The 27,754-nt window shown below is 31.3% G+C and overlaps 1 protein-coding gene across 1 annotated transcript; it reads right to left on the bottom strand.

The window, feature by feature from the left end:
* Positions 1-22,511: 22,511 nt before the first annotated feature.
* Positions 22,512-23,345, bottom strand: LOC103577288 (E3 SUMO-protein ligase ZBED1-like). Its single transcript, XM_008557865.1, has one exon. It carries the CDS (start codon positions 23,343-23,345, stop codon positions 22,512-22,514), a length of 834 nt encoding a protein of 277 aa, XP_008556087.1.
* Positions 23,346-27,754: the final 4,409 nt, after the last annotated feature.

Genomic DNA, 27,754 nt, shown 5'->3' with positions numbered 1-27,754 from the left:
GTGATATTTTTAATATAATATGCCGCATTTTTTATTGTCTTTGTGACTACAATTGGCGGGATCTTTACAGCCATAATTTTGTCCTCAATTTCTACTGCGCAGGTTTCAATAGAAGTATCCACGCCACTTTCCGAGTCATTGCTTAGAATAGATGTGTGCGTATCTATGATGTTAGCTTTCTTACTAGTTTTGGTACAGTCATCACTGGTTCGCTGCTGTTTAATACTTGTTGATGGTACAGTAAGTTTTGCTTCATTTGAGGTTTGTAATAGTGGTTCAGGGCCCTTAGTTGATTGTAAATGTTGCTGTTGTTTTGTATTTAAAGATCTAGTTTTAGTTGAGTCATTTTTTTATTATTTTATTTTTCGTATAAATGGAGGATTTTCCTAAATGGAGTTAGACAATTTGCTAATTGTGGATATTGTTTAAAGGGGGTTTTGGGTTTCTTAAATTGTTGCACTAGAATGAACGACGAGATTTGTTCTTGCTTAATTTGGACTACAAGTGGAGATCTTGTCAAAATTTTTCTCGTAACCGAATGGAAACTTTCGATTAATAGATCAAGGATCGCTAGATTATAGAGTAGATCGTTGAGCCACGGTATCTATTATGTTATACGAGCTTTTATTATTGAGAACAAGCACACGAAAAAAACTAAACATTAAAAATTAGTGTTTTAAATTATAACCCGGAAATTATTCACATTTTAATCATAAATAAAAAAAATTACTATTAAGAATAATAATATTTACTGATCACTTTATCATTATATTACTTACCGTTCTTAATCAATAAAGCTAATTTTTTTCCGTGCATGAACTAAATTGTCTGCTAACGTCTCTTAGTGAATTCTATTAATTATTAACTAGTTCTTAAATATAAGCTTACCTTTTTTTTCTCTGCTCCAGAACATCGTTGTCAGCCATAATTAGCTGGTTATTATCATCCAAAATAATAGAATGGGTCAAGGGTGAAACATTAAAATTTTCCATACTTGTATAATTATGGAAGCTTCTTTTAAATAATATCACCTAAACTATCAACTGCTTTAAATGTTTTCATTTGTTTTAACCAATTGTCAATCTACCAGGATTTAGCGGTATATTTGTAAGTGGTAGATGTAGTTAAAGTCTCTTCTAAATTTAAAACTTTTGAAGCATTCAAAAAACCACTCTGAAGATTGAAACAAACTTTTTGTCTTTTTCTTGCATACAAATTTTTCTATTCGCATCTTTTTTTAAAAAAGTGAATTTTTACTTCCAAAATGGTTTTCTGAACGTGAAAAAAGTAGATGTTGATAAAAGCATTTAATAAATTAAATGATGATGATTATTATTATTATTATTATTATTATTATTATTATTATTATTATTATTATTATTATTATTATTATTATTATGATTATTATTATTACTTAATTATAATCATTATTAATTTTATTATTGATAATAACATAATTACTAAATTTGAAAGAATGAGATGAAGGGAATACTAAAAAATATAAGAATATTATTTTATATCTTATTTATATTATATATTTATTTTTAACAATAATAGTGATTAGTATTATTTGTAAGTTTAATCACAATTTTATTTTTTCATATGTAAAATAAATGAACGGCAATTTGAGGTTTGGGGGGGGGGGGGGAGGAAAATCTTCAAAAGACACCAATGAAGATAAAAATTGAAGATGGTGTCGTTGGTAGTGTTAGATTTTTACTGACTAAAAAACCTCCCTCGCTCTTCCTTTCCTTGAAGGGAAAAAGGGGACGGACCGGAAACTGCTCTCGCATTACTTCAGTTCGTCCTTTGGTGCGCAGGTTTGCGATCAGCTGCTGTTGGCTCTGGACAGCTCGTCGCATATCTTTGCTTTAATGACTGTTTCGGCTAGATCGGATATTGCACACCATGCTGCTTTGGAGTCAACCATAGATGAAACCATTGTCTCTGGTTCGGGTAGACGATCAAATGCTTTCTACGCTTCTTGCCTCTCCTTGGCCCAACGCTCACATCTAAAGAATGTGTGCTAGGCATCATCCTGTACACTTTCGCAGTAGCCACAAAACGGTATTTGCTTGTGACCCATTGTGTGTAAGTACTCGTTAAACTGCCCGTGTCCTGACATGAGTTGAGTCAGGAAGTAGTTTAGCTCACCGTGCTTGCACAGGAGCCAATCATCTAGTATTGGAATTAGCCTAACAGTCCATTGCCCTCTGGTTGAGCACTCTCATCTTCGCGCCGACTCTGCAATTGTAAACCGCATTTAGTAGCAACTGCCGCTTAACGTACCTTGAACCAGCTGTGTTGAGCAGGATCCTCGAAAGTCCAGCGACAGTCTTGCCTGCCTTCTCTGCTGCGGTACGTATATGCGCTTCGAAGCTCAGAATTATTTGTAAGTTTAATCACAATTTTATTTTTTCATATGTAAAATAAATGAACGTCAATTTGAGGGTAACAAGAAGAATGAGTCTTTAGTTACTCGAACATGCTTTAAAGTTTCTAGGTAAAACTCTGCTTCTTAAATTTTGAATGCATCTTCAACTACGACAAAAATTTTTTTATTAATAACTCATTGTTAATGATTAAAACAAATATTTAAAATATATATAAGACACTTACTTGCTTTAATTACGTCATAGTAATAAATCGGCATCTCCTTTTGAGTAATAACTTTTATTTTAAATAAGAGATCATTATATATAATATCGTACATTGTGATGTACGGTAAATAAACGATTTCAAGATTTGAACAAAAATTGTTTTCCTCAGACATTTTTTTAAATTAATAAAAAAAAAATCAAAATTACGAGACACAAAATTCTTTCTTGTATGCTGTATGAACTTACAAACGATATTAAAAGAATATGTTTCATTTTTTTTTCTGAAAAAATTATATGAAAAAGAATCATCGCCCAAGTTTGTTCGAGAACGAACCTGGAAAAATAATATGCAAATTAGAGTGAGATAACAGAATTAAAATGCATATGATCAAAAGAGATGGATTATATTTTTTTTATTCTTCAGTAAATTTCTGAATGAGCTTCAAATAAATTGTTTTAATACCTGGTCACAATTTTGAACGAACCCGGGTTATGGAAATCAGCGCCATAGTGAGGAAATTTAATACTGCACTTATCTTGGGGAAGTAAATGTCACCTTTTCAGAAAGTTTATGAACGCACTATGGTAATGTTGAAATGTCCCTCTGATTTGACCAGAGGATATTTCTGAACGTGGGAGTTAAAAGTTTCTCTTCCAGAGTGTATTTCTGAACACGCCCCAGGATAACTAACCAACTGCGGGGCATTCAGATAAATTTAAAATTAAAATTTTAATTTTACCCTATTACAAGTTATATGGGTTTGTCCCTATTACTGCGAATGAAAATATTTATATTTTAACTTATAAAAATAGAGCGTGTGTTAAGCTGTAATGGAGTGTAAGTAAAAAAATGGGCAAAGTTAATAATAAAGCAAAAGTTAGTATAAAAAAAAATAAAAAACAAGAACTCGAATGGAATGAAAATTTCAAGGTGCAATTATAAAAAAGAAGATGTAAAATTGGCTGTAGCTGAGACTTTAGGTAGCATGAAGGTTGCTGAACTTGCTAGAAAATACGACTACCAGAATCAATAATTAGAAAAAAAAAAAATGAACAAATACCGTGATAAATAACCTGGACTATCAACTGTACTTAGTAATCAAGAAGAAAATGAGCTCGTTGAGTGGATTTTTTATTGTTATCAACAAGGGTTCCCGGTGTCAAAACAGAAGTTGGTAGATAATGTAAAAATTTTGTGACAATGATAGTAGAGAAACTCGTTTCAAAGACAATAAGCCTGGAAGGTCATGTCTTGATGTTTTTTTTAAAACGACATCCAAATTTATCAGAAAGAATATCTAAAAATTTGTCCTTAACAAGAGATAAGGTGGCAGAACTTCAAATTCGTGGTTGGTTCAGTGGCGTTTGTGACTAATGCAGTGAATTTTTCATTAATAAAGAGTTTTTGAAAATTGATCCTAAAAGAGTTTTCAATGGAAATGACATTGGAGTTTCAATTTTTTTCTTAGTTGACTAAGCATTTGCATATTGCTCATTCTAAAATCTATAGGTTTCCATTAAAAAAATGGTTCTGTAACATTTAAACCGAAGACAGTTCAACCGCGATATTTTAACCGACGACACTTCAACTGAACGACAGTGCAACCTAGCGACATTTCAACTGAAAACGATGAAACCAAACAATATTCAAATATTTAAACGAAAATTTATAAATTTTAACATGTGCAATATCATTTAAAAACGACAAAATATCCGCAACAACACATATGCTTGAAATCGTACTGTATCCTTTTTTCACATATTTTGGGTGGGTATTATTTTTGAAATTGGTCAACACATATGTTTGAAATCGTACTGTACCCTTTTTTCACATATTTTGGGTGGGTATTATTTTGGAAATAGGTCAACACATATGCTTGGAATGGTACAGTACCCGTTTATCAAAAACCATAAATTATTTTTTCTTCGGATATTTCATCGCGGATATTTTGTCGCTTGGTTGAACTGTCGTTCGGTTGAAGTGTCGTAGTTAAACTGTCGAGGTTGAACTGTCCGCGGTTTAATTGTCGCGGCAACTAAAAAATGACGTATGTATTTGAATTTTTTAAAATAAAATGATTATTTTTATAATCGCAATTCTTTTTTTTAATAACATCGTTTGCATTTTTATTTATATATTTTCAGAATGGATCAGAAAATATTAAGTGGCACTCAGATTTAGTAGCAAATGATGTAGTGAAACTGATATTCGATTTGAATGGAGAATTAATTGCAAGTACGGAACAAGCTTCGAAATTTTTCTCTAATTTAACTACAATCTCCACAAAATCTCCCCAATCACAAAATCCATCTATTCTTGCTGCTTCAAGTCTAAATAACCAAGGTAATGATTGAACTCCAGAGCCTGGTTCTGATTCTGTTACAATCATCGCTTAGTTTTTCCAATTTCTAAATCCAGTTCCTTCTGTTGTTTCAAGCCTAAATATTCAAGCTACTGATTCAACTCCTTCCCCTTCTGCATTATTGCCAAAACAACCGTCCTTCAGTACTACTGATATTCAACCTTCTTCAGTAAAGACACCAGATAATCTTCAATTAGTAAACATCACAAACGTTGATCCATGCATAGACAAATTTTCTGATCCTTTAAAAAAGTTATTTCATTCACCTAAACCTAATTTATCAAATAAAAATGAAAGAAGAAAAAATAATAAAACTCCTATTCCATCTGTCTTATCTAGTTCGCAGTAGCAATCCATTGAAGAAAATAAAGAAATGGAAAAACGTATAAAAGCTAAAGAAACAATTTTAAAGCGAAAAATGAAAATTGAACTGCGAGAAGATAAAAAGAAAAATTTGAAAAACAACAGCAAAAAATTAAAGACGCGGCGGAAAAACGAAAATTGAAGCTTAAGAATTGCTAAAAAAATTAAAAGCTGTGGAAAGACGAAAACAAATTGCTGAGTTTGAAGCTGAAGAAATCGAATTACAAAAAAAAAAAAATAATAATAATAATAATCAATAATCAATAATTGGTAAAGTAAACAGATGTATTTTACTGTAGCCATAAAACTGGTTGCGTAACAACATATTCGCGACAAAATATCCGCGCAACAAAGTAACCGTAAAGATAAGAATCAGTTGAGAAAATAACAATGAGAAACTATCTGTACGGCAAATTATTAGCTGCCAAAGAAACATCGGTAACAGTCTAGAAGTGGGGCTCCATCTACTTTTGGCTGTAAAATAGCTTCTATTTAACATTTTTCTGAAAAGAGTATAAAACCGAGCTCTTTTTTTATGAATTTGCTTGTGTGTAATTACATAAACATACCCACTCATAAAAAGATATGAAACATGGCGCCCTTTTTTTCACGAATTTTGTGAATTTTAACTTTTTTAACAAAGAGAAAATCATTTTATCGACAAATATTTGATCAATGAAAGTTTTTTACGAATATTTCGTCTACACTGAAAAAGAAAATGTGGTTATTGTAACCATCTGAAGTGTTGCTGATGGTAGATAGTTTTCATAACAAAATGTATCGTTAACTTAGCGATACTAGATTGCTGCATTGACTGTCTTCAATTTTAAATGAAAGTATTGTCAATTAAATCATATTCTTTGATTATGTTCCCCATACTTGGTATTGGTAAATATACCAATAAGTATTGTTAATATACCAATACGTATTGCCGTAGCAACCATAACCAAGATAGTTAATTTAACGAAACATTGTATGGGTAAAATAGCAATTTAGCCTTTACGCAAATAAAGTATTGCTATATTAAGGAGGTTCGACCGACACTAGTAAGTAAAAGTAATGTTTAAATTTTTTTGTTTGCTAAATTCTCCTGATAGTTATGAAAATTCATTATTTTAATTTATAATAGCATAACGAATTCATAAATTAATAATTATTACTTATTTGATTAAAGAAAGTTATGAAATGACTTGGTTATTTTTGACTCATATGATTTAATAAAAATATTTGGCAACAGCGCCTTCTTACACATCGATATTCAAATTAAAGCGAGAAAAGTTTATTTCTAATCTCGTCTCTCTTGTTAATGTATTTCTATTTTTGTTTTTTTCTCTCAGCAGCTTCCGAGACGTTGCCAAACCCTCAATAATATATATCTCTGTCGGTGAACGAGATTAAATAATAAAATTTAACTTGAATTATTTAAATACTTACAACGGTAACACTATATTGTTAAAATCTTATCATATTCTAAAAATATTCAAGTTATGGCATATGATTTTTTAGTCCTTAAACTTGGGAGGTTAATAATCAAAATAATCGAACAAGTCATGACGGGAGCTTGTCCGCCATAAGAGCCTGTGTATAAGATCTTTAAAAACGTCATTATTAATAAATCTTCTTTTCTAAAAAACTAGACGGTGGATCATCTTCAAATTTTGAGAAGACATAGATAAAGTACTTCTTTACATGTATACTAAGTTTCAAATCTTAAAATTGGAAAATTTTTTTTACATTAGATTCGGTCGAACCTCTTTAACAATCTACGATTTTGTAAACTTTAGATAGTTAGTCTCACCTAACGATATTGTTATTACAGCAATATTTTCTTTTCAGTGTATAGCTTTTTGTTCGCGGATATTTTGTCTGGTAGACATTTTGTCGCACGGATATTTTTTTGCGGATATTTTGTCCTAGATTTTTTGTCCATGGATATCTAAGCGTATCACCACCCACACAGCCTATAAAATTTGTTGTATAAAAATGCTGTGTCACTATTTCAAATTCAGAATTTCAAGGACTTTTTAACCTAAATTTTTTATGTCGATGAAGTTCTTTTCATTTGCATAAGATCCATGTTATCAAGCCAACTTATTTGAAAGATGAGATATTGTATATATTAGAGTGGTCCAAAAAAATCGTTTATTTTTGTTTTAACTTTTCGCTATGAAAATTGAAAATATTAAAAAAACGGAAAGTTATTGATATCAGTACGATTTTCTAAAATCGAATTTTCATCAGATCTCGAGGTTGTGAGGTTCAAGGAAGCTACACGTTAAAAAGAAGCTTTTAAATTATTAAATGATGAAGCAATAAATGGTATTATTCCTCCATGGGGCTTGTGAGTTAAATTTAAAAAGAAATTTGAAAATTTTTTTAAAAATGAAAATGGTACTGCAAACTTGGAAAATGATTCAACCGTAACTGAACTAACACGAAGATTAAGTCGACTCTAATCTCCTACTAATTCTTTTGAAAACGACTCTGCTCCGCATCACTCTGATAATCAACGAAATATTTACTCCGATCCTGCACCCCGTCTATGTAAAAAAATATCCTTCTACTTATTATTCTTTTACATTATTATATATTTTTTAGCTATCAAAACTTTATCTTTCAAAAGTTTATATTATCGTCATTGAAAGGTAAAATAATTTCAAAAAAATATGAGAAATTAAAAACAATTGATCGGGTTGGTCTTTGTAACCTTATTATCTTTCATGAATTAGATGACACAGAAGATTACAAGTAATTAAAATGAATTTATGAATTAATCGTTTTTATGAACTACAAAACTTCTAAATTCGATGTTATTTCACAGTTATTTAGAATTAAAGAAGAGAGATTTGTCTACTTCGCCGAAGAAATCTGTAAACTTTTCCCGTCTGAAACTCGTGAGTTATATTATATTCATCGAACGGTGGCGAATGATGGCTTTGTTATGGGAGCTTCGGGTGCATTATATGAAAAATATAATAATCTAAGGAAAGAGCTAAATATTTTAGATATGATTGTAAAAGCTCAATCAAACATCACCGAATCACAACCGAGTTTGTTTCAAAAGATATTTTTTATGATTACAAATATTATTATCGATAGTAAGTGTTTCCAAAAATAATTTTAGCTGTAAATGAATTGGAGGAAGAAGAAGATGATGATATTTTATGGCGACAGAATCATTTAGAACCGTTTAATTTTGCAAAAATGGACTAAAACCAATGATAAACGAGCTGTTTATAAACAACAAATGATTGCTGATTATTTTAATAGGTTTAAATGCCTAAGAAGTCCAGGAGGATACTCATTAGTGAATTAAAATTTAATTTTTATCTTGGACTTCGATAAAAAAAATCGAGGAAAAATTAATATGTTTAAACGTTTTTTTAGCTTGTAGAAGATTTTAAAAATACTTATCCAAATAAAATGAATAAATTTTATGAGAAATTGCCAGAAGTATTGAAAAAAATTATTGCTTGTGCAAAAAAAAAAAAAAAATGCAAAGATATTGTCACGGCTGCTACATTCAAAAATTTAATTTTTTCCTCTTTTCCAAAATAAGTACACACTAAGACCTCTTGTACGTAAACCTTTTTATGTATAACGTCGACTTACTGACGCCAGAAGTCGTACCGGACAAATATACCTATCTGAGCGTTGTCAACGCTTTACAATTAAGTCGTATTGTACTAATGGACCACGCGTATTATATATTTCTCTTTTCTGGAAATTTCATCATTTTTACTTAAAGTACTTTTAAAATTTATGTATCCGTTCCCATTTAATAATCTAACCATAGAACGGCAATCTTTTCTTTGATTTTTCATCTTAAACCATAGACCACCCAACTCATGTGCACCTGGATGTAATTCTTAGAATTTAAAGAAAGCTAATGGAAACCATCAAATTTATGGTTTCCTGCATGAGCGTTGCTCGGCGACAGAATGACGCCAGAGTCATCGGCCTACTTCATAGTCAAATCGATTTCCCAGGGATTACACGTGTGCATGGGCCTAGAACTTTCGGGTGAGTCCGAGTCATTTAGTATGGAAAACAAGTTACCACCACTTTTCATATGCGAAGACCATATAAAAAGACCATGGACTTTAGCTCATGAGTTCTTTTGGGAATCAAACTCTGAACCAGACTGAACTCCGGACACTTAACGGTGTTCGTGGCTAAAGGATTGATATCCCGATTGAGCATTCGGTCACATGAGCCCAGATCATTGAATCGGTCCTTGATTGTCGTAAGCACTCGTATAATCGGTATATTATTTTCTACTAGCTTCAGAAGCATAATCAACGCGATATTAGCGTATAGCATCCGATCACGTGAGCTCAGATCGTACGATTGGTCCTTGATCGTTGTAAGTCATGAACTAATATGAACCGTTTAGCACCGGTACAGCATTGATTATCTTCATCTTATTTTAATCCATTTAATTGCATTCTATTTTAATATTGAATTATACCACGAAAAACGTGAAGAATCAAAGAATATTTTACCGCGATAAATGTGACGATTTTGAATAATGTTTCATCGCGAAAAAGCGAAGAATTTGAATATTTTGAAACTATTTTGACCGTGAAAATACGCGAAGACTTTATAACAAATTTATATTTTATATTACCGCGAAGACGCGAAGAATTTGAATACATTGAAATTATTTTACCGCGAGAAGCGCGAAGACTTTCATTTTACTTTAATCTACGAAGATTTAGAAACGCATAAACATTGAAATTGATACAACAAAGCATACTAAATAAATAAATAATTCGATAAATTAGAATCACATTAATTAACCGCGAGAACGCGTTGTGAATAAGTGTCCTGTGTTACTGCTGACAGCCCTGACACCTCACCAAAACCTGTTTAGGGTAAGTTTTTAAACATTGTAACCATTATTTGGTATTTTTATTTTAATATACTCTAAAATATTTGTAAACCATATGCATGAAACATTTACTTTTATTTTTAGCATTCTAAATATTGCCATTTGTAACCCTTTTGTGTTTTGAGAATATTGAGTCCTTAATAAGTAAATACTCGTTAACATAAAACGTTTGAAAAGCATTATTTATCAGACAATTTTACTTTAACAATGAGATACTAGCTTCACGAGGCTTTTCGGCAACCCATCTTCCTTTATCCCTTATTTTTCTACCTGTCTAGTCGCTCCGACCGATAGTTCAGTGTAGGGGGTACACAATCTTACATTTACCGCTCGACGTTTGATTGTGAAATTAGATCAGTCACATCACAAATTGGAAATCGTTTTGGGTTTTATCAGTATTGTCTTCAATAATATTGTGTGGGCGCGAATTAATCATAAAATAGAATAAACTGAGTACTTGGTCACGTGAGCCCAGGTTGTAGGATCGGTCTTTGATCAATGTAAGTACCTTTTATTCATCACATTTTATACGAATATCGTACCTACGCCCATCACGATCTCCAATCGTGACAATATAAAAGCTTGCTTAAATGATAATATGAATTTACGTAAGTCTAGTGTGGTTAGCTAGATACGTTTAGAATTGCTCAATTTATTTTATTATATTATTCATAAGATGTATATAAATTTTACGTTACTAAATAATAAAAAACAGTTTTTTAATTCTTGTTTATTACAGTTCAAGAATCACTGTTGGCTTTGTTGATATTGCCCTTACTCTTTAATAAAATTAATGTGAAGTCAAAAGAACCAGGAAGTCATTGGAGGCTTGACAAAAAGTCAATTCAAAATTCATTCTTATTTCATATCGAGGTAACAATATAAATTTCACACCCAATCGTTCAGTTTAAAAAATTTGAAATTTTAGTTGATTAATCATTTGGATGATGTTTTTTTAAATTTTGCCTGTAACTTTGCGAAGAATGAACCGATTTTATTTATTTTTTTTTTAATTTTTGCTTTGCAATATATTTTTTAAAAATAACAAAGAAGTTGTTTAAAATATTTTTCACCTTTAAATTTTGATTTCTCACAATTTACTTAGTACTATTTAATAAACTGAATACAATTAGATTTTTTCAAAAAGTTTTTGTTGCTAATTTCTTTCGATTTAATGGTTTTCAAATTTGGTCTAATATTAAGATTTTAAGTACTATTTTTGTCACAATTTATGAAATTTTGAACTATATATTTCATGTGAATCATTATTAAATTTAAAAATTTTAATTGAAGGTCAAACACATTGTACATATTTTAAATAACATTGTACAGTTTTTTAAATATTTTTTTTCAGTTAAGTAAATTAAAACCTAAAATTTCAGAAACATAAAAAATTAAGTTTGGTCCAATTTTTGGAAAGTTACAGATTAAAAATCAGAAAAAAAATCATTTCTCATCAGTCAATCAAAAAAACCGAAAAATTAATTTCATATCACCTTTCAACACGCAATTAAATGTCAGCAAGTTGAGAAAATAAAAAGTCAAAATTGTCTAAACTGTACGATTTGGAGTCTAATGCTCTGAATATAGACATAATTTTTGCTTTGAACATTAAAATACTGTTATTATCGTAGACTGAAGACGATCTTATTGTCTGTCAAAGTAAAAGAGCCAAGTTATATGAAGAACATTGTTTGACCGTTCAACCGTACGTTGTGATCAGTGGGCCTATCAATAATTCCCTTTCATCTTCAGTGTACGTAGATAATTTTAAATATACATTTGAATCTCCTGAAGAAGCTATTGATACATGTTTCAAAATTTATTGTAGTTTAAATGCGAAGTTTATCGCGGAATGTTTATCAGTGTGGATCTTTTTAGCTAATTTTATTTACGAATTCTATGAAAAACATAATTTCAATTCCGTTTATAGTTTAATGAGTCAGATAAAAAATTAAATTAATTTTGCTCAAGTTCCTTCGTTTATCATATATATATATATATATACTAATAAATTATAGTCATAACTTTATAACAAAAAATTGTGACAGATCAATAATATTCAAACTTGGTTGCTTGTTTATATAAATATTTAATTGTTTAAAAAATTAATTAATTAATTTCACGTTGTCATGGCATCTTGTAATGACATTAGAAACCAAATTGTAAAATTTACATTAGAATTATACGGTAATAATCTTCTTCCTCGTAATATAATTCAAACTTTCATCGATTATATTAGCGAATTTCCGAATAATATTTTACCCCCGTCGTTGAACCAACAGATTTGTTTCTTACTGGAAAATAATTGTGACGTAAATGTAATAAACGACGTAAAAGCTATTTTAAATAATAGTAAAAAATCGTTCGATTTTGTTTCAACCGAACATTTACGATTCACTTTATATAAAAAAATGGGTTGATTTATAATTCCTGAGCACTTTGCAATCGGTCAAACTAATATTGAGAAAGTTCAGGATGAATCAGTAAGTGTCAACAATGAAAATGTTCATGCTACCCACATCCCGCTTGGACAAAAATTGACTCTCTTTTTCGAAATTCCGTATCTTTTTTCTCAAATTAATGATAATATCATACTTCTGCGTAAAGAGAAAAAATTCTTTCCAATATAGTCAAAGGTTCTTTATGGGAAGAACGATCTGCGTCACATGAAGGTAAATTATATTTACCTATGAACATTTTCGTTGATGAAGTCGAAACCAAAAACCCACTAGGAAGTCATGCTGGCCGAAACAAAATCGGTGTAACTTATGTCACCCTTCCATGTTTACCAGCTCATCTTGTTTCAAGATTAGATTCCATCTTTTTAACCACTCTTTTTTACGATGACGACCGTAAAATTTTTGGTAATGAGTGGGTCTTCAAGAGATTGATCAACGATTTAAAAACATTGCAGAATAAAGGGATTGAAATAAATATAAATGTTAAAAAAAACAAAAGTTTATTTTGAGTGCAATTCATATCATAGGAGATAATTTAGCGTTAAATGAAGTACTTCGATCTGTTGAATCCTTTTCTGCTCATTTTTCTTGTAGAATATGCATGATGAAAAACGTTAATTTCAAAAAATCTCTCGTCGAAGATAAAAAACTACTGCGGACAAAACAAAATTATGATGTAGATTTAGAAACAAATGATGTAAGTAAAACGGGCCTTAAGGAAAAGTGTATTTTCCATGAAATAGAACGTTTTCACGTTTGTGAAAATCAGTCCCTTAACATTATGCATGATGTGTTTGAAGGTTCTGGCAATTATGCAATGACATCGATACTATATCGATTAATTTTTTTTGATAAATTGCTAACTTACGAAATAGTTACTAGTAGAATGGAAACATTTCAATATGGACTATTAGAAAGCAGCAATAAGCCTCCTCCGATGACGTTAGAACATATTAAAGATAAAAATATGTTGAAAATGTCAGCGGCTGAGATGACATGTTTTATCCTTTATTTTGGATTGATAGTCGGAGATTTAATACCGGAAGGAAATGAAGTCTGGAAGTTTTATTTAAAATTACGTCAAATCGTTGACGTCGTGACAGCACCGAAGTTACTGCATGATCACTCCAATGTACTGAATGACCTTGTCAAAAACTACAATCCGTTATACATCGAATTCGTTCGACCACTAACGATAAAATCACACAACATGACACATTATGAACGTCTCATGCTTCGGAACGGTTCTTTAATTCATTGCTGGAGCATGAGGTGTGAATCAAGGAATCGTGACGTACAGGCGATCGGAAGTGCTACGTGCTGTACTAAAAACTTGTTATACACGATAGCAGTAAAGGATCAGCTGATGATGGCCCACACAATTATGTATGCGGACTTCAATAACCAAATTAAATTTGGTCACATTAAGCGTCGAGATTGCTCCAATTCTGCACAATATTTTGAAAATATTAGTGAAGATGAAATAGTGCATTACACTCACATCACCTCTAACGGCCAAAAGTGTCAACAAGGAACTGTTATTCTTTGTTGATATCGAAGAAGATAATGATCAGCTATTCGGAAAAATCGATGAAATAATACATGTAAAAAATGAAATTTTTTTTGTCATGTTTTCAATAAAAACTTTGTACTTTGATGAGCATTATCATGCATATTGTGTCGACGTCAGCAGCAAACCGAATTTGACTAAAAAAATAAACTTATTGTCTAATGTAGTACCTTCAATATTAATGAAAAAAAAATTCAATATTTCGTAGCCACTAGGCATTTGATTTAAAATAATAATTATAATAAAAATTTTTTTTTCACAGCAATTCTAATTTACGTTAATCGATGTACAAGTTATTTGAAAATATATCCATTACAAAATAAATCATTATTTTCGAATATTTCAGTGACCGAAGTTACCCAAGCTATAGAGAATCAGCTGAAAAATAGATAAGTATATTGATTTTTTTTTAAGTTGACGATAAAAATATGAAAAAATAATTTTTTCGTAATTTTCAGCTGATCCATTTTGCCTCAGGTGTCATACGTGGGGTCAAAAATGCACATATATATCAGATTTATAGTAATTAAATATAAAAAAATTTTTTTCTAAAACTTTAAAGTAGAACCGAAATAATCGGTAGCTGGTACCGATTAAAATCGGCAGCAGCTACCGATTATTTTTTTCCATGTATTCTCTGACTATTTCTGAATAAATAAAATAAAATAAATAATTACTATAGCAATGGCTTATTTACTCCTTATAATGTTTTTTGTGTACTAACAATGAACATCACAATTATTTTATTAATTATTTTTTCGTTAAAAGAAATCATTTTCAAATTTAATAATTATTAAATATGAGTAAACGAAAACCATAAGAGAAGTATTCTTTTAAAGTACTTCAGAAAAAACAAAAAATACTAGAATCTCATGGACATTGAGAATTCTCATGACGATACAGGTCACAGTTTAGCTAACTCGGTATCAGATGGTAATTATATTTTATATATATTTTTATCATTTTTTGGGCAACAAATCTATTTTTTCATTGATTTTGTTGTATCTTTTTTTTGATTGAAGTTTATTTACATTCAATTAAATTTAATAAACAAATGAAATTCGAATTTTTTTAGTCCTCGATTTTGTTTGGCATCAAGAAAACTTATTATTGTCATCCCAACAAGAGATTGGACTTCGGGTGTCGTCAGTTTTCACTTCCATTCTGGATATTTTGTTTGCTAAATGTTCTCCCACTTTTCTGAGCGGATGCGCAGTTCATAAGTATTCGGTAGTGGGAGCAATTTCCGAGGTCTATTCTCTTACTGGGACCACAATACGCAGATTCCTTCTGCAGGCCACGGGATGCTGAAGTGTCTTTGATCAGGCAGCAATGGATAAATCTAATGAAGAAATTTAAAAAATTCAATAACATAATAGTCTGCGGGGACTTTAATGCTCAAAGTCCAGATTAAGGCAGTACTACGTCCAACTATCAAGGCAAATTGCTTAAGGAATCCTTAAAGGACTCAGGATACATTGTTATCAATAATGGAAGCCAGACCAAATTGCATAATGTGGATACTAGAGTGAGTATTCCGGACATAACGTTTGTAGGAGGGCAATTGATAGACAAAATAAGTTAGGAAGTTTTTCTCGATAATATAGGCAGGGATTATTTACTTATCATCATACGAATCGATAAAGCCAACTTCTACAAAGAGGTCCGGGGTGAGATCAGTACCAACGGGATCGATGATGTAAAATTTGCCTCATATGTAGAAAATAAAGATCAGGAGTTTGAAACTATTGACAGAAACAGCTACGAGAAACTTGTAGAAACAATAACAGAGGAAGTAGAGAAGCCCAAGAAACACAATGAAGGAAACACTCGGATAAAACCAACAATCATCAACAATGAACAGGACTCAAACAAAAAAAAAGTCTCTACTAGCGAGATGGTAAAATGAAGATTGCAGACATAAAGTACAGTTGAGAAAGAAGACTGTCCGTCGCTTTTTACAGGACCCCGGACTAGAGACATATGAGGAAGCAGTATCAGCATACAAGGAATTTAAAAAAATAGCAAGAAAATTCAAGAGAGAATCATTTAAAAGAAGGTTCAGTAATCGCACTTCAACCGATATATTTTTACCAAATGACCCCGCTATTCTAGAAACAATTGACAATCTCTCAGTAAAATCTACAATTACATCATACAAGAGGCAGAAGTGCCTGAAAGGTGGAAGGAATATAGAGTGTGTCTGATCCCGAAGCCGTCTAAGGGGTAGAGACCAATAGCAATGTCCAACTGCTTAATGAAAATTCTGGAGAGAATAATAAACGACAGAATAATGTGGTGGATAGAATACAACAAATTACTACCAAAGGAGTTCTATGGATTCAGAAAGGGCAGATCTTGTGTTGAAAACGCTGCCATACTTATCACGGAAGCGAACTTAGCGATAATGCAGGATCAGTATATGGGAGCACTATACCTGGACATCAAGGGAGCGTATGGCAATGTTGACATTCCTTTGTGATTAGAGAACTAATGATGGAAAAACTGTTACAAGAAAGAACACTTTATTTTGAACTCAGTGGAGTCAGGATAAAGTCAGGTAGCACCAGAAAGGGCCTCCCGCAAGGGAGTATCCTGTCCTGTCCTGTTCAATATATACATGATGACGGTAAAAAGACAGTTACACCCGTGGTGTAGATTTTTATTGTTTACAGATGATTATGTATTATATATATTACCTTGGAAAATCTGAAACTCATTAAAAAAATTCTGGAAGATTCGCTGGTCCTATAATAAAATTTAGATGAAATGTATTTGGGCCAAACTATTCGTAACGTGATTGGTCGAAAACAAAAAAATATATGCAAACGACACGAAAATATCCATTAAAATAAATATATGAAAAATGATACACGCACGTTCGCGTGCGAAACATGTACGCTAGTTAAGATAAACCGTTGGTTGAAGCCCAGAGGCCTGGAAATTACACCTGAAAAAACTACAATGATGGTGTTCACTAGAAGAAGGAAGAGGGATAGAATCAGAGTGAATCTCCAAAGAAAAGTCATTGGGAAAGTGGAAGAAAATAAATTTTTAGGGATAACAATTAACTACGAACTAAAATGGAATATCCACACGGAAATAATAAAGAACGAAGCCAAACAGTGTAATAAGCTAATGAAAGCAGTTTCAAGTTGGAGGTGGGGGCACACCCATCCACAGTTCTCCACGAGAAGGGCTACAGGGAACTTAATAACTACACCGTTGAATGTACTGCTTCATATAGCAGCAGAGCCAGACCTGGACAGTAGAGCTAAATTTCTCATCAGGTAATTCCTAACAAGAACTGTGGCCAAAATTCACAATTAACTGGAACCGACTTTCCAGCTCATTCGAGCATCAAGAAACAATCTGATCAGAAAGAACAAGAAAAAAAAGTAAAAGATACGCTATCACACTATTTAGGATTTGGGAAGAAGAGCTGGACTTATAGAACAGATTAAACAAATACGACAAGTCTAGTATGGCAACGGTCAGATATAAATGCAGATTTAACAGCATCACAATAGACCTAGATACTGATAGAGAAGCAAAGAAGAATAAGGAAGTAAGCGTCAGATGGAATCAACTGTTGGAACACAATTATCCAGAGTTCAAAACCATATACACGGGTGGCTCAAAATCAAAAATAGGAACAGCAGCAGTAGCAGTATGTTCTGGGATACAAAAGGGGGTAAGTGCGTTAATGGATCCTCAGGTAACCATTATGGTAGCAGAAGTACAGGCCACGAGAATTGCTATTAGGATGGCTATAAGTACATTGACACATGGAAATGCACTGGCTCTCAATCTACATTTATGGGACTAGAGGGACTGCTGGAAGTCGGACGAAGCATCAGGGAAGCAAAGGAAATGGGTTTAAACATCGTTTTGATATGAACCCCAGCCCATAAAGGCAAAGCCATGGACCTCAAAGGTCACCAAAGATAACACCAAGACGTCCAAAGAGCTGCAGGAGACAACAGGGACACAAGTTTTACAATTAAGTGATTCCGTTCGCTAACTTCTGGGAGCCGAAAATCGATTAACTAAAAAAAAAACTTTCAACTTTTATCCTGAGTTGGTTGGTTGATGGAAGAAACTAATTGCTTCGGATTTGAAAAAAAAAGGACGAAACCCGTATGATCGAAACCTACTCGAATAGAGGTAATTGTTTTCATAATAATCATTTAAATTTGGAAATTTATATAATAATAAATTAGTACACTGAGAAAAAAAAATGATTTTCTGAGTCCGGGTAAAAAAATTACATATAACTATGGATAATTATATATGGAAAATAGCCCCATATAGTTATATAATTCTACATAATTATATAGGTGGAAACACCGTGGAAATGAGAACACCGTGGATCCATAGTGGTTACACGGTAGCTTTGTGCCATTTTACCACCGTGTATACATGGTATACTCACTGTAATTACACGATGTACCCGCCGTGGTTCCACGGTATATCCACTATGATTCCACGGTGTACCCACCATGGTTCCACGCCGTACCCACCGTGGTCCCACCGTGTAACTACCGTGAATACACGATATACCCACTAATATTTATATATAATAATATGAATCTTTATACTCCAATTTCATATAAATAGATAAAATTACATTATTTAATATATAATCTTACATATTTATCTGATCAGTCAGAAAACTTAGATATAATTTTTTGTATAATTTTATAAATTTATATAAAGTTTTATATGATGATATAAAATTTTTAATAATTGAATTCTAGCAAATTCTATCTAATAGCAATTTCTGAGTGAATATCATGCTGTGCAGGTGTGTGAATCAAAAAGTTTTGTGAAATAATTAAGATACGCCCATATAACGTAACATTATTTGAAAAAACTGATTTTATAATAACTCATATATCTTTTGTAATATTTAGTAAACATTTTTGTAATTTTTTCAACTTCCTGCTAAGAAAAGTGAAAATTTTGAAAAATTCGGGAAGTTATTGGTTTCGGTCCGATTTTCGAAAACCGAATTTTCATCATATTTTGACGTTTTAATGTTCTAGGAAGCTATCTCGACTAATTTCACGATGATGTCCGACTGTATGTATATGCGTACGTATGTATGCATGTAAATATCTATAACTCTTGAATAGATGGACCGATTTTGATCGTTAAGGTGTCATTTGACGCGGATTGTTAATATCTAAAACCCGTGATAAATTGATTTTAGATAACTTTTAATGTGCTTGATGGATTGATTCCAAAATCTAATCATCTCTAAAACTTTATGAGCCACGTCGAATACCACCTCAACCATCGAAATCGGTTCATTCGTTCTAGAGAAACCGTTGACGTCAGAATTCAAAAAAAATAATTTTTTTTGGTTCTTTTGAAATTTCTCAAGAACAACTCGATAAATCAATTTTAAAATTTGATCAGCTCTAGAACTCAATAAAACGCGTCGATTTCCACCTCAACTGTGTCAATCGGTCAGTTCGTTTGAGAGATATCGTTGGAGGAAAAATGGTAAAAAACATTTTTCGAAAACAAAAGCATAAAAAAGTATTTTCGAGCTCGAAGAGCTCAAAAATGTATTCATGACAATGTTTTTGAGTTCAAGGAATTCGAAAACAGCGAGAAGTTTTGGGGCTAGCCCGCAGGGTCGACTGATTGACCGATTTTTTTTTGCTGTAATGTGAAATTTGGATGAATTTATAAAACTTTTCGAAACATCAAATAATTCCACTAAATCGTATGAAATTTCCTCGATTGAAAAATTGCGATACTGAACTTTATAATCTTAATATTAAAAGAGTTCAAACTTTCGCAACATTTTCTTTGTCATCGTAAATGATAGGATTTTTGGTATATCATTAAAAAAATTAAACTTGATTTCTCCTGCTTCCGCTAAAAATGTAATCTAAAATGTCTAAATATATTATCGAGTTTATCGATTACTTTGGCCTCAGAAATGATTGACGTTCAGTTGTTCTTCACACACTTTTGAAAATACATTCTGTGATTGTTTTATTTCAATTAATCGATGATAAAAAACTGACTGGAAAATTACATTAGTACTACGTAAAATACTGACTGGTCACTGATGTAAAGAGATGATTTCAGAGTGACATCCATATTACCTATAACCGTGACTTTGCTACTAAAATAAATTCATGACTTTAAAATTACGTCATTTTATGTACAATAATTACTTTATATTTACGTAACTATGTGATTTAGATCTTACGTCAAGCGTACGTAGTATATGAGTCATGACTGTGACATCATACAAAAGTCATGATTTACATCAATATAATGTTACAAGTTTTTACATCATACTAAAGTCATATAGAATGTCAGATTGATGTCCAATTTACATAAGATGCCGTGACATTTCTATCACTTACGTATGACATCAAATCGACTCGATTAGAAATGGTTCCAATACATACATTGAGTCCCAATCGGGAATTGCCGTGACATGTCTAGTAAGTATACTCCAGTCGGAATCTGGTCGAGAACTTGTTGGGATAGCCCAATGCATAAATAAATGACTCTTATTGGTTTTGTCACGTTGGGATCTAATCGGGAGTTAGTTGGGATATTCCAATGCAAAACTTAGTTACCTGATATCAGTTTTTCTTGAGTTGGATCTGATTAGTATATACTAATCTAAAATTGAATGACTGTTATTGGTTTTGTCACATTGGGACCCAGTCGAAAGCTTATTGAGATATCTCAATGCAAAAATTAGTTACCCAACATCAGTTTTTCTAGAGTGGGACCTTATTGTGACCTTGGTGAGATACCCCAATGTAAAAATACAATACAATCCGAAATGCTCAAAATTTGTTATTAAAAGTTTTTTTTTTTTTTTTTTTTTTTTTTTTTTTTTTTTTTTTTTTTTTTCAAAAAGTTAGTAATACAACAAGTTTGTTTTTTACGTTTAAATACGAAATTTATGTTACAATTACTTTTTTCATCTAAATTGTTCATAAACAATTACATTTTATCAAATTTATTTAATTGTCAAATTAAATTATTTTTTTTAATTTCTTCTGAACAGGATATTCTCTTTTGTGCTCCTCCTTCCTCTCTTGTCTATTTTTTTTAGTATAATGTTGGTTAAATAAAATTTTGATTGAATGTTTTTTTTTTTTTTTTTTGATTTACTTGAAGTAGTATGAGGTTATAATTTGATAATCCATTTAACTCTAAAAATTTCTAATTTCTTTAATATTTTGTTCACTGGCTAAAAATTAAACAAAATACAGAACAATAATATATTCATGCAAAGAGTACGTCGATCATTGCATCACGGATTTTCCATTACTCCATCAGTTATACTTTGGTATTATAATAAATATACTATTTACACTCACGCGATCGCATACATGGGTCAGCGCAGTGGATAGCATCAAAGACTTGAGTTCGGAAGGATGCAGGTTCAAGCCCAGCACTCATCGGGATTTATTCATCAATCAAAATCATTTCTAATTCCTCTAAGTAACGCTTCTAATACAATAGATTACATTTTGGATCTAATCAAAATTATTTTTTTTTTTTTTTCGCAATTTAATATTTTTTTTAATAGAGATCGTACGTTTGGGAATATGTAAGTCTTACCCAATTGGGAACCTATAGGGATTGGGGCCCAAGCACGTTTCTGCGTTACATCTCAATGTAGGGCCCCCATTGGCCAACCCAATTGGATCCCAAGTGGGTGCACTCAAGAATTTCTAGTCGGGAAAATCATTTGTTCACTGGGTAAAGTCATATAATTATATCACTTTATCTGCTGTTAAAGAATTATTCACCCGTAGGGATGGGCGATGTTAGCGAAAAAAATTGACATCGGACTATCGATTTTCGAAATTTTTCACCATCGAACCATCGATGTTTTGACAAAAACATCGAAACATCGATTGTAGACATCGATGTTGAAAATGCGCGCGAAAATTCGAAAAAATTATAAATACAACTAAGTTTGACATAAAAAAGAAATAATTTTAAATTATTATTAATTATAATCTAATCATCAATAAATACTAATAATAAAAATATGTATTATTAGGAAAGTTAAATAATTTATTCATTAATCAATAATTTACTACTAAGAACAAATTTATTATTAAAGTCAATAACAACGTATAAATTCTTATATTTTATCACAACAATATAATTATGACTAATGACTAAAAAATACAAAAACAATGTCGCAGGAAGAATTTTTAGCTCAAGAAATGAATAAATAAGAATTAAGTAGAGATTAACTCATAATCCCCAGTCTTCTGGACTCATACTACTCAAAAAGAGTAACTTATCTAAATTCTTTCCGGTGAGACGATTACGGTCAACAGTTTTAATATTACCAGCTTTAGAGAAAAGCCTTTCGCATGGAACAGATGTCCCTACAACGCAAAAATATTTCATAGCAATTTTATAAAGATTTGGGTAGGAAGGTTTTATTAACTGCCAATATTTCAGAGGATCTTCCTTTCTCAGAATAACAGGCTGAGTAATATATTGTTTGAGCTCAAATGCAATACCATCCGCTGAGCAAACTGCTGCACCTGTTTTGGCTACGAGTTGATCATGGTGTCGCCAAATATTATGTTTATTTAAGGCTTCTTCGAAGTTTACATTAGTAGAAACTGACTGAGATGTAGAGGTTTGAGAAACTTCAGACTTCATTTTCTGTCGAATGTATTCAACTGCATCTGCAGCACGTGTTGCTTTTTGAAAATGAAGTTTTTTAAATCGGGGATCTAATACAGTAGAAATACACAATATTGGGAAAGATTCAACGTCATGGAATTGTTGTTCAAATGAAGCCAGTAAATGTTTTTTAAATATTATTCCAGTCTCAGTTTTTGGTTTAGAAAAATTAATCTTCGTTTTCGTTATAGCAACAGCAGGAATAATAATGCTACAGGTTAAATACGAATCACCACTCAGTTCATTTATGATAATCATTATTGGTTGCATGAGATTCATAACATCTTTCAAAATTAAAGTTTCTTCATGGCTTAGCATCGGTGGCGGATTAGCACACTTAGACGTCACTGGATAAATGTAGTCTTGCAATAATAAAAACCTTTCGAGCATATCAAACGTAGAATTTCACCGGGTGTCAACGCTCTGAATAAACTTTAGTATTGTTCCTTCCGATTTTTCGTCACGTTCTTGAAGTCTTCGAAGTTCATCAGCGGCAGGAACACTTCTCTTCGTTACGGTGACTATACGTTTTACTTTTTCAATAATTTCATTAACATTTGGCATTTTAGCAATAGCTTTTGGAACTACATGCGACAGACGATGGGCAAAGCATGGTAGTCGTTTATTTTTGTGATGTTCATATTTTCCAGCTTTATTGACAGAGTTATTTTCCTCAGGCTCAAAAAGTTTTTCGATGGCTTTTATCATATTTGCTGCACTGTCAGATGTGACAGCTGTTACTTTATTTTTTTGCAATTTAAATTTTTCAAAAACTGCCATTAAAGTAGCAGATATGTACGATGCATTATGCTCAGCATCTAGAGCCTCAACACAGAGATTTGTGCTCTGTATCTCTAAATTATTAGACGATAAATAATGTATAGTCGCACCCAAATAACTTTTTTGCGATACATCGGTCCAAATGTCACACGTGACTGAATAAGACGGATATTCTTCTAAATCCTGAATGATTTTTAGTTTTAAGATATCATATTTGTCATTCATCAACTTCGTAAGAGTTTTACGACATGGCAAAGCGTAGTGAGGTCTTGCGGTCTTGACGAACTGTTGAAAACCCTTCTTCTCTACAGTACGGAGTGGCATATGATCAGCGGCTACCATAAATAATAAAGAGTTGGTCAACTTCTCGGCTTCTACACCTCCCTCTGCATCATTAAATTATAATATAAATATAAATAAACATTTTTAATATAAATAATTACAAAATAAAAGATATAAATTTAACCTGCATAAGAATTCGCTTTCTTCTATAAATCTAGAACTGGATTACTCTGAAAAAAAAAAAAAAAAAGAAAAAAATTAACGAAATGTTTTAATAATTTTTGTCTCATTAATTGATTTAGTGCATAAAATTTTGTACATACCTGCATGTCAGCTTTAGTCTTTAATTTTTTATTTTCATTAGCAAAAAACTTAGAAGATTTTTCCATTGCTACAATAGGACGTTTTTTTTAAATATTTTTGCATGTCAGCTGGAATGAACAGCTTATGTTTTGGATTGAGATGGCCGTGTAGATTTGATGTATTTCTAGAAGTTTTAATTACTTTCTGGCAAAATTTACATCGTGCAGAACTTGAATCCATGGAGGTAAAATATTCCCACACTTTACTTTTGCTTTTTGAGCTATAAAAAACAAATATATATAAAGATAAACATTTATGTTTCGTACCCTAAAATAAATAAAAATAAACTTGTTTATTCGATTAAATATAAATAAAGAAATGACATACATCGATATTTTACCAGGACTACTATTCAAGGACCCATCAACTAGGAAAGGATGAACACAACACAATTTTCAATTAGTTCTTAATAATAGGTTAATAATATATATTCAAAAAAGTAAAGCATTTACCACACTCATCCGAATTTGTTTTTTGGGAAACGTTAGAATTAGTAAATAATGGAGTCTTGCTGGGTAAGGTAGTATTTTTAGAAGTATCAGACTGAGTTAAATCGTCTGAGCCTGACACTGTTTTTTCAAGAGATCTCAGAGTTTCAGATAAAACATTGTTGCCTGAATAATAAGGATTCAACTCAGGAAACTCAAGGAGATCACTTATGAAAAGGAAAAATAATGGTTTGATACATAAACATAGAATAGAAAAATATTTTCACAAAATTTTCAAATTTACTTACTACTCAACATCGTCGAGAGATTTCCAAATATAACTAAGAGAATTATCTTCAATTATTATTTTTCCTGCATGAACCATACCTTTGATAACCTCATATGCATATTCATCGTTGTCTGGAAGAATAATAAATATTAATAAACTGTCAGAATGACTTAATATAACTTATAACTAGGTAGGGTAGATCAAAGATATCAATGATTACTATCATTATTATTACTATATACATACGCTTAAGTTTTACATATTCAGATATGTTCAAATTAGACAGCATAAATGAATCAGCGTCTGGTTCATTAATTTTAAACCACATTTTGAATGATCTTGAATCTTCTCCTAGAAAAACAGAAAGAATAATTGATAATAAAAACAAAAAAAGTTAAGAAAAATGAACGAAAAAATTAGATGTTGTACGAAAGTACTTACGGTAAGCACAATCATAGTCGCTGTCATCCATGATTTTAAGAACAAATAACAACAGTAATGAGCAATAATTACTATTTTACTGTGTTATTAAAAACCACTTATAACTATTTGTTTTTCACTTTCTTTTATATATTTTTTTGCTCTAAAATTGCACACCTTAATTCATAGAATGACTGCATCGAAAAAAAGTCGTTAAGATTTTAAAATTCTTAGAATAACTGCGTCGAGAAAAAGCCGTTAAGATTTAAATTTTCTGCTTCATTGATGGTATTGATTAAAAAGTGTATAGCTCACATATAAATTTCAACGCATCTAACGAACGTGGCAATAACTAAAAATTAGCAGTTAAATTCAAATAGGACAATAATTAATTCTTTATAATATCAATGAAAAGGAGTTATTATTCATTTATTAATAAAAATTAACATCCAAGTAAATGATAATGATCATAATAAAAGGTAATAATAATAGACTGTATATTTTTAATTTAGTGGCGAAAAATCGATGCCATCCAGACTGCGGTAAATAATTTTCCATGAAGGATTGTTGATTGGATACTGGCCAGTTGATATCAATTCCAGAATGAAATTGTAAGCTGCTGCGTTATTATCTACACAAATAGGTGTTCAATTGATTAATTTGTCATGACATTATCAATAAATTTTATTTAAGATTATACCTCTAATTTGAATGTAAGTGTGAAAGTCCAAGTTTTGGAATAAATGTAGTGGCTCTTCATCAATTTGAAAATATAAATTATATCTTCGAGCTCCAGAATTGTCTGAATATTTTTAAAACAGAATAAATTTATTAAAATATTTATTTTATTATTAATTGAAAGCTTTTAAAATCTTTTAAATGAAAATGCAACGAACTTGAAGTTAGCCAATAGTCGAAACTTGTAAAAAAATGAGACAAAATTCCTTATTGGTTGAAATTAAGGCTCACGCGTAGCGCGCTATTAAAATATCTAGTAGAAATAATTTATTTCGATGTCGATGGTTCATCATATTACATCGAACATCGATGTTTCGACTTTAAAAAAAATCGACCAAAAAAATCGATGTTTCCCGAAAGAAACATCGATAGTCGAAACATCGATGTATATCGCCCATCCCTACTCACCAGTAGAGTAAAATATAGTCTAGCGATATTGATATATTTCAATGAAAAATATTAAAAGTTGAAATAAAAAATACCAATTGTTTCGAATGGGCCCAGGATTACTCGAAATCGCAGAATAATTTTCATCAAAAAATTCTTTCTAAGTAGTATGTTTTATTTTAAATATCTTTCCCACTCTCTGATCTCTTTGACAAATGAACACTAAACTTTATGAGGAATAAACAAGTCGTTGCTATGGTAATAATTGATTTTATTTTATTTAGATTATGTGGTGTGAAGTGTACAGATAAACGGTACTACAAATTGATCCCTTTGAACAAAACTATTAACATAATTTCGATTGACCTTTGCTCGCTTAATCTGTAAATTTCACAGATATAAACTACTGTTGCCATGAGAAAGAAAAAATTTAGAAAAATCAAAATCCGCATTTCAATTATTTTCGGAAGTTTTGAAATTTGCGGGGGACTCTTTAAAAATTTTTTATTGAGCTGATTTGTGGAAAGGGTTCTATAATCAACCAACAAATTTTGATATGAGACTCGAACAAAAAATGGCCGGTTTTTTTGGGCCACCCGAATATACCACACATATTCGGATGTTGTCTTAAAACCTCCCCCCTATCAATAATCAAAATAGTTTCATTGAACTCTAATTCCTGAAATCGAATTGAAATCAATAACTTTTCTTTTTAAATAAATTCAAAATTTTCATGGTAGAACATAAAAAATTTAACTTGATAGTACCCTAGTAAAAATAAAAGAGGGCCGCCTCGTTTGTCATTTACCGTCAGCATTGATTCTAGCGATGCTAGCGAGGCGCTAGCCAGTGCCTCGTTTCATTTTTACTAGGGTAATTTTATAATACATAGCATTTTACAATACATACATTATATTATATTAATATATATATTAATATATATATATATATATATATGGGAGGGAGGGGCAAAAAGGGGTACCTATGGAAACACTAAATTTTCGATGACTAAAATACGCCAATTCTTTTTGTTTTTAATAATATCCAAGGTAAATAGACAAAATTTTTAGCTGCCGTTAATAAATAAAATTTTCTTTTCTGGCGGGCAAAAT

The sequence above is a fragment of the Microplitis demolitor genome, chromosome 8 (assembly GCF_026212275.2).
Source record: "Microplitis demolitor isolate Queensland-Clemson2020A chromosome 8, iyMicDemo2.1a, whole genome shotgun sequence".
In the NCBI taxonomy this organism is placed as follows: domain Eukaryota; kingdom Metazoa; phylum Arthropoda; class Insecta; order Hymenoptera; family Braconidae; genus Microplitis; species Microplitis demolitor.
Note: the sequence above shows the minus strand (reverse complement) of the source record. Positions and strands in the feature narration are given on the sequence as shown.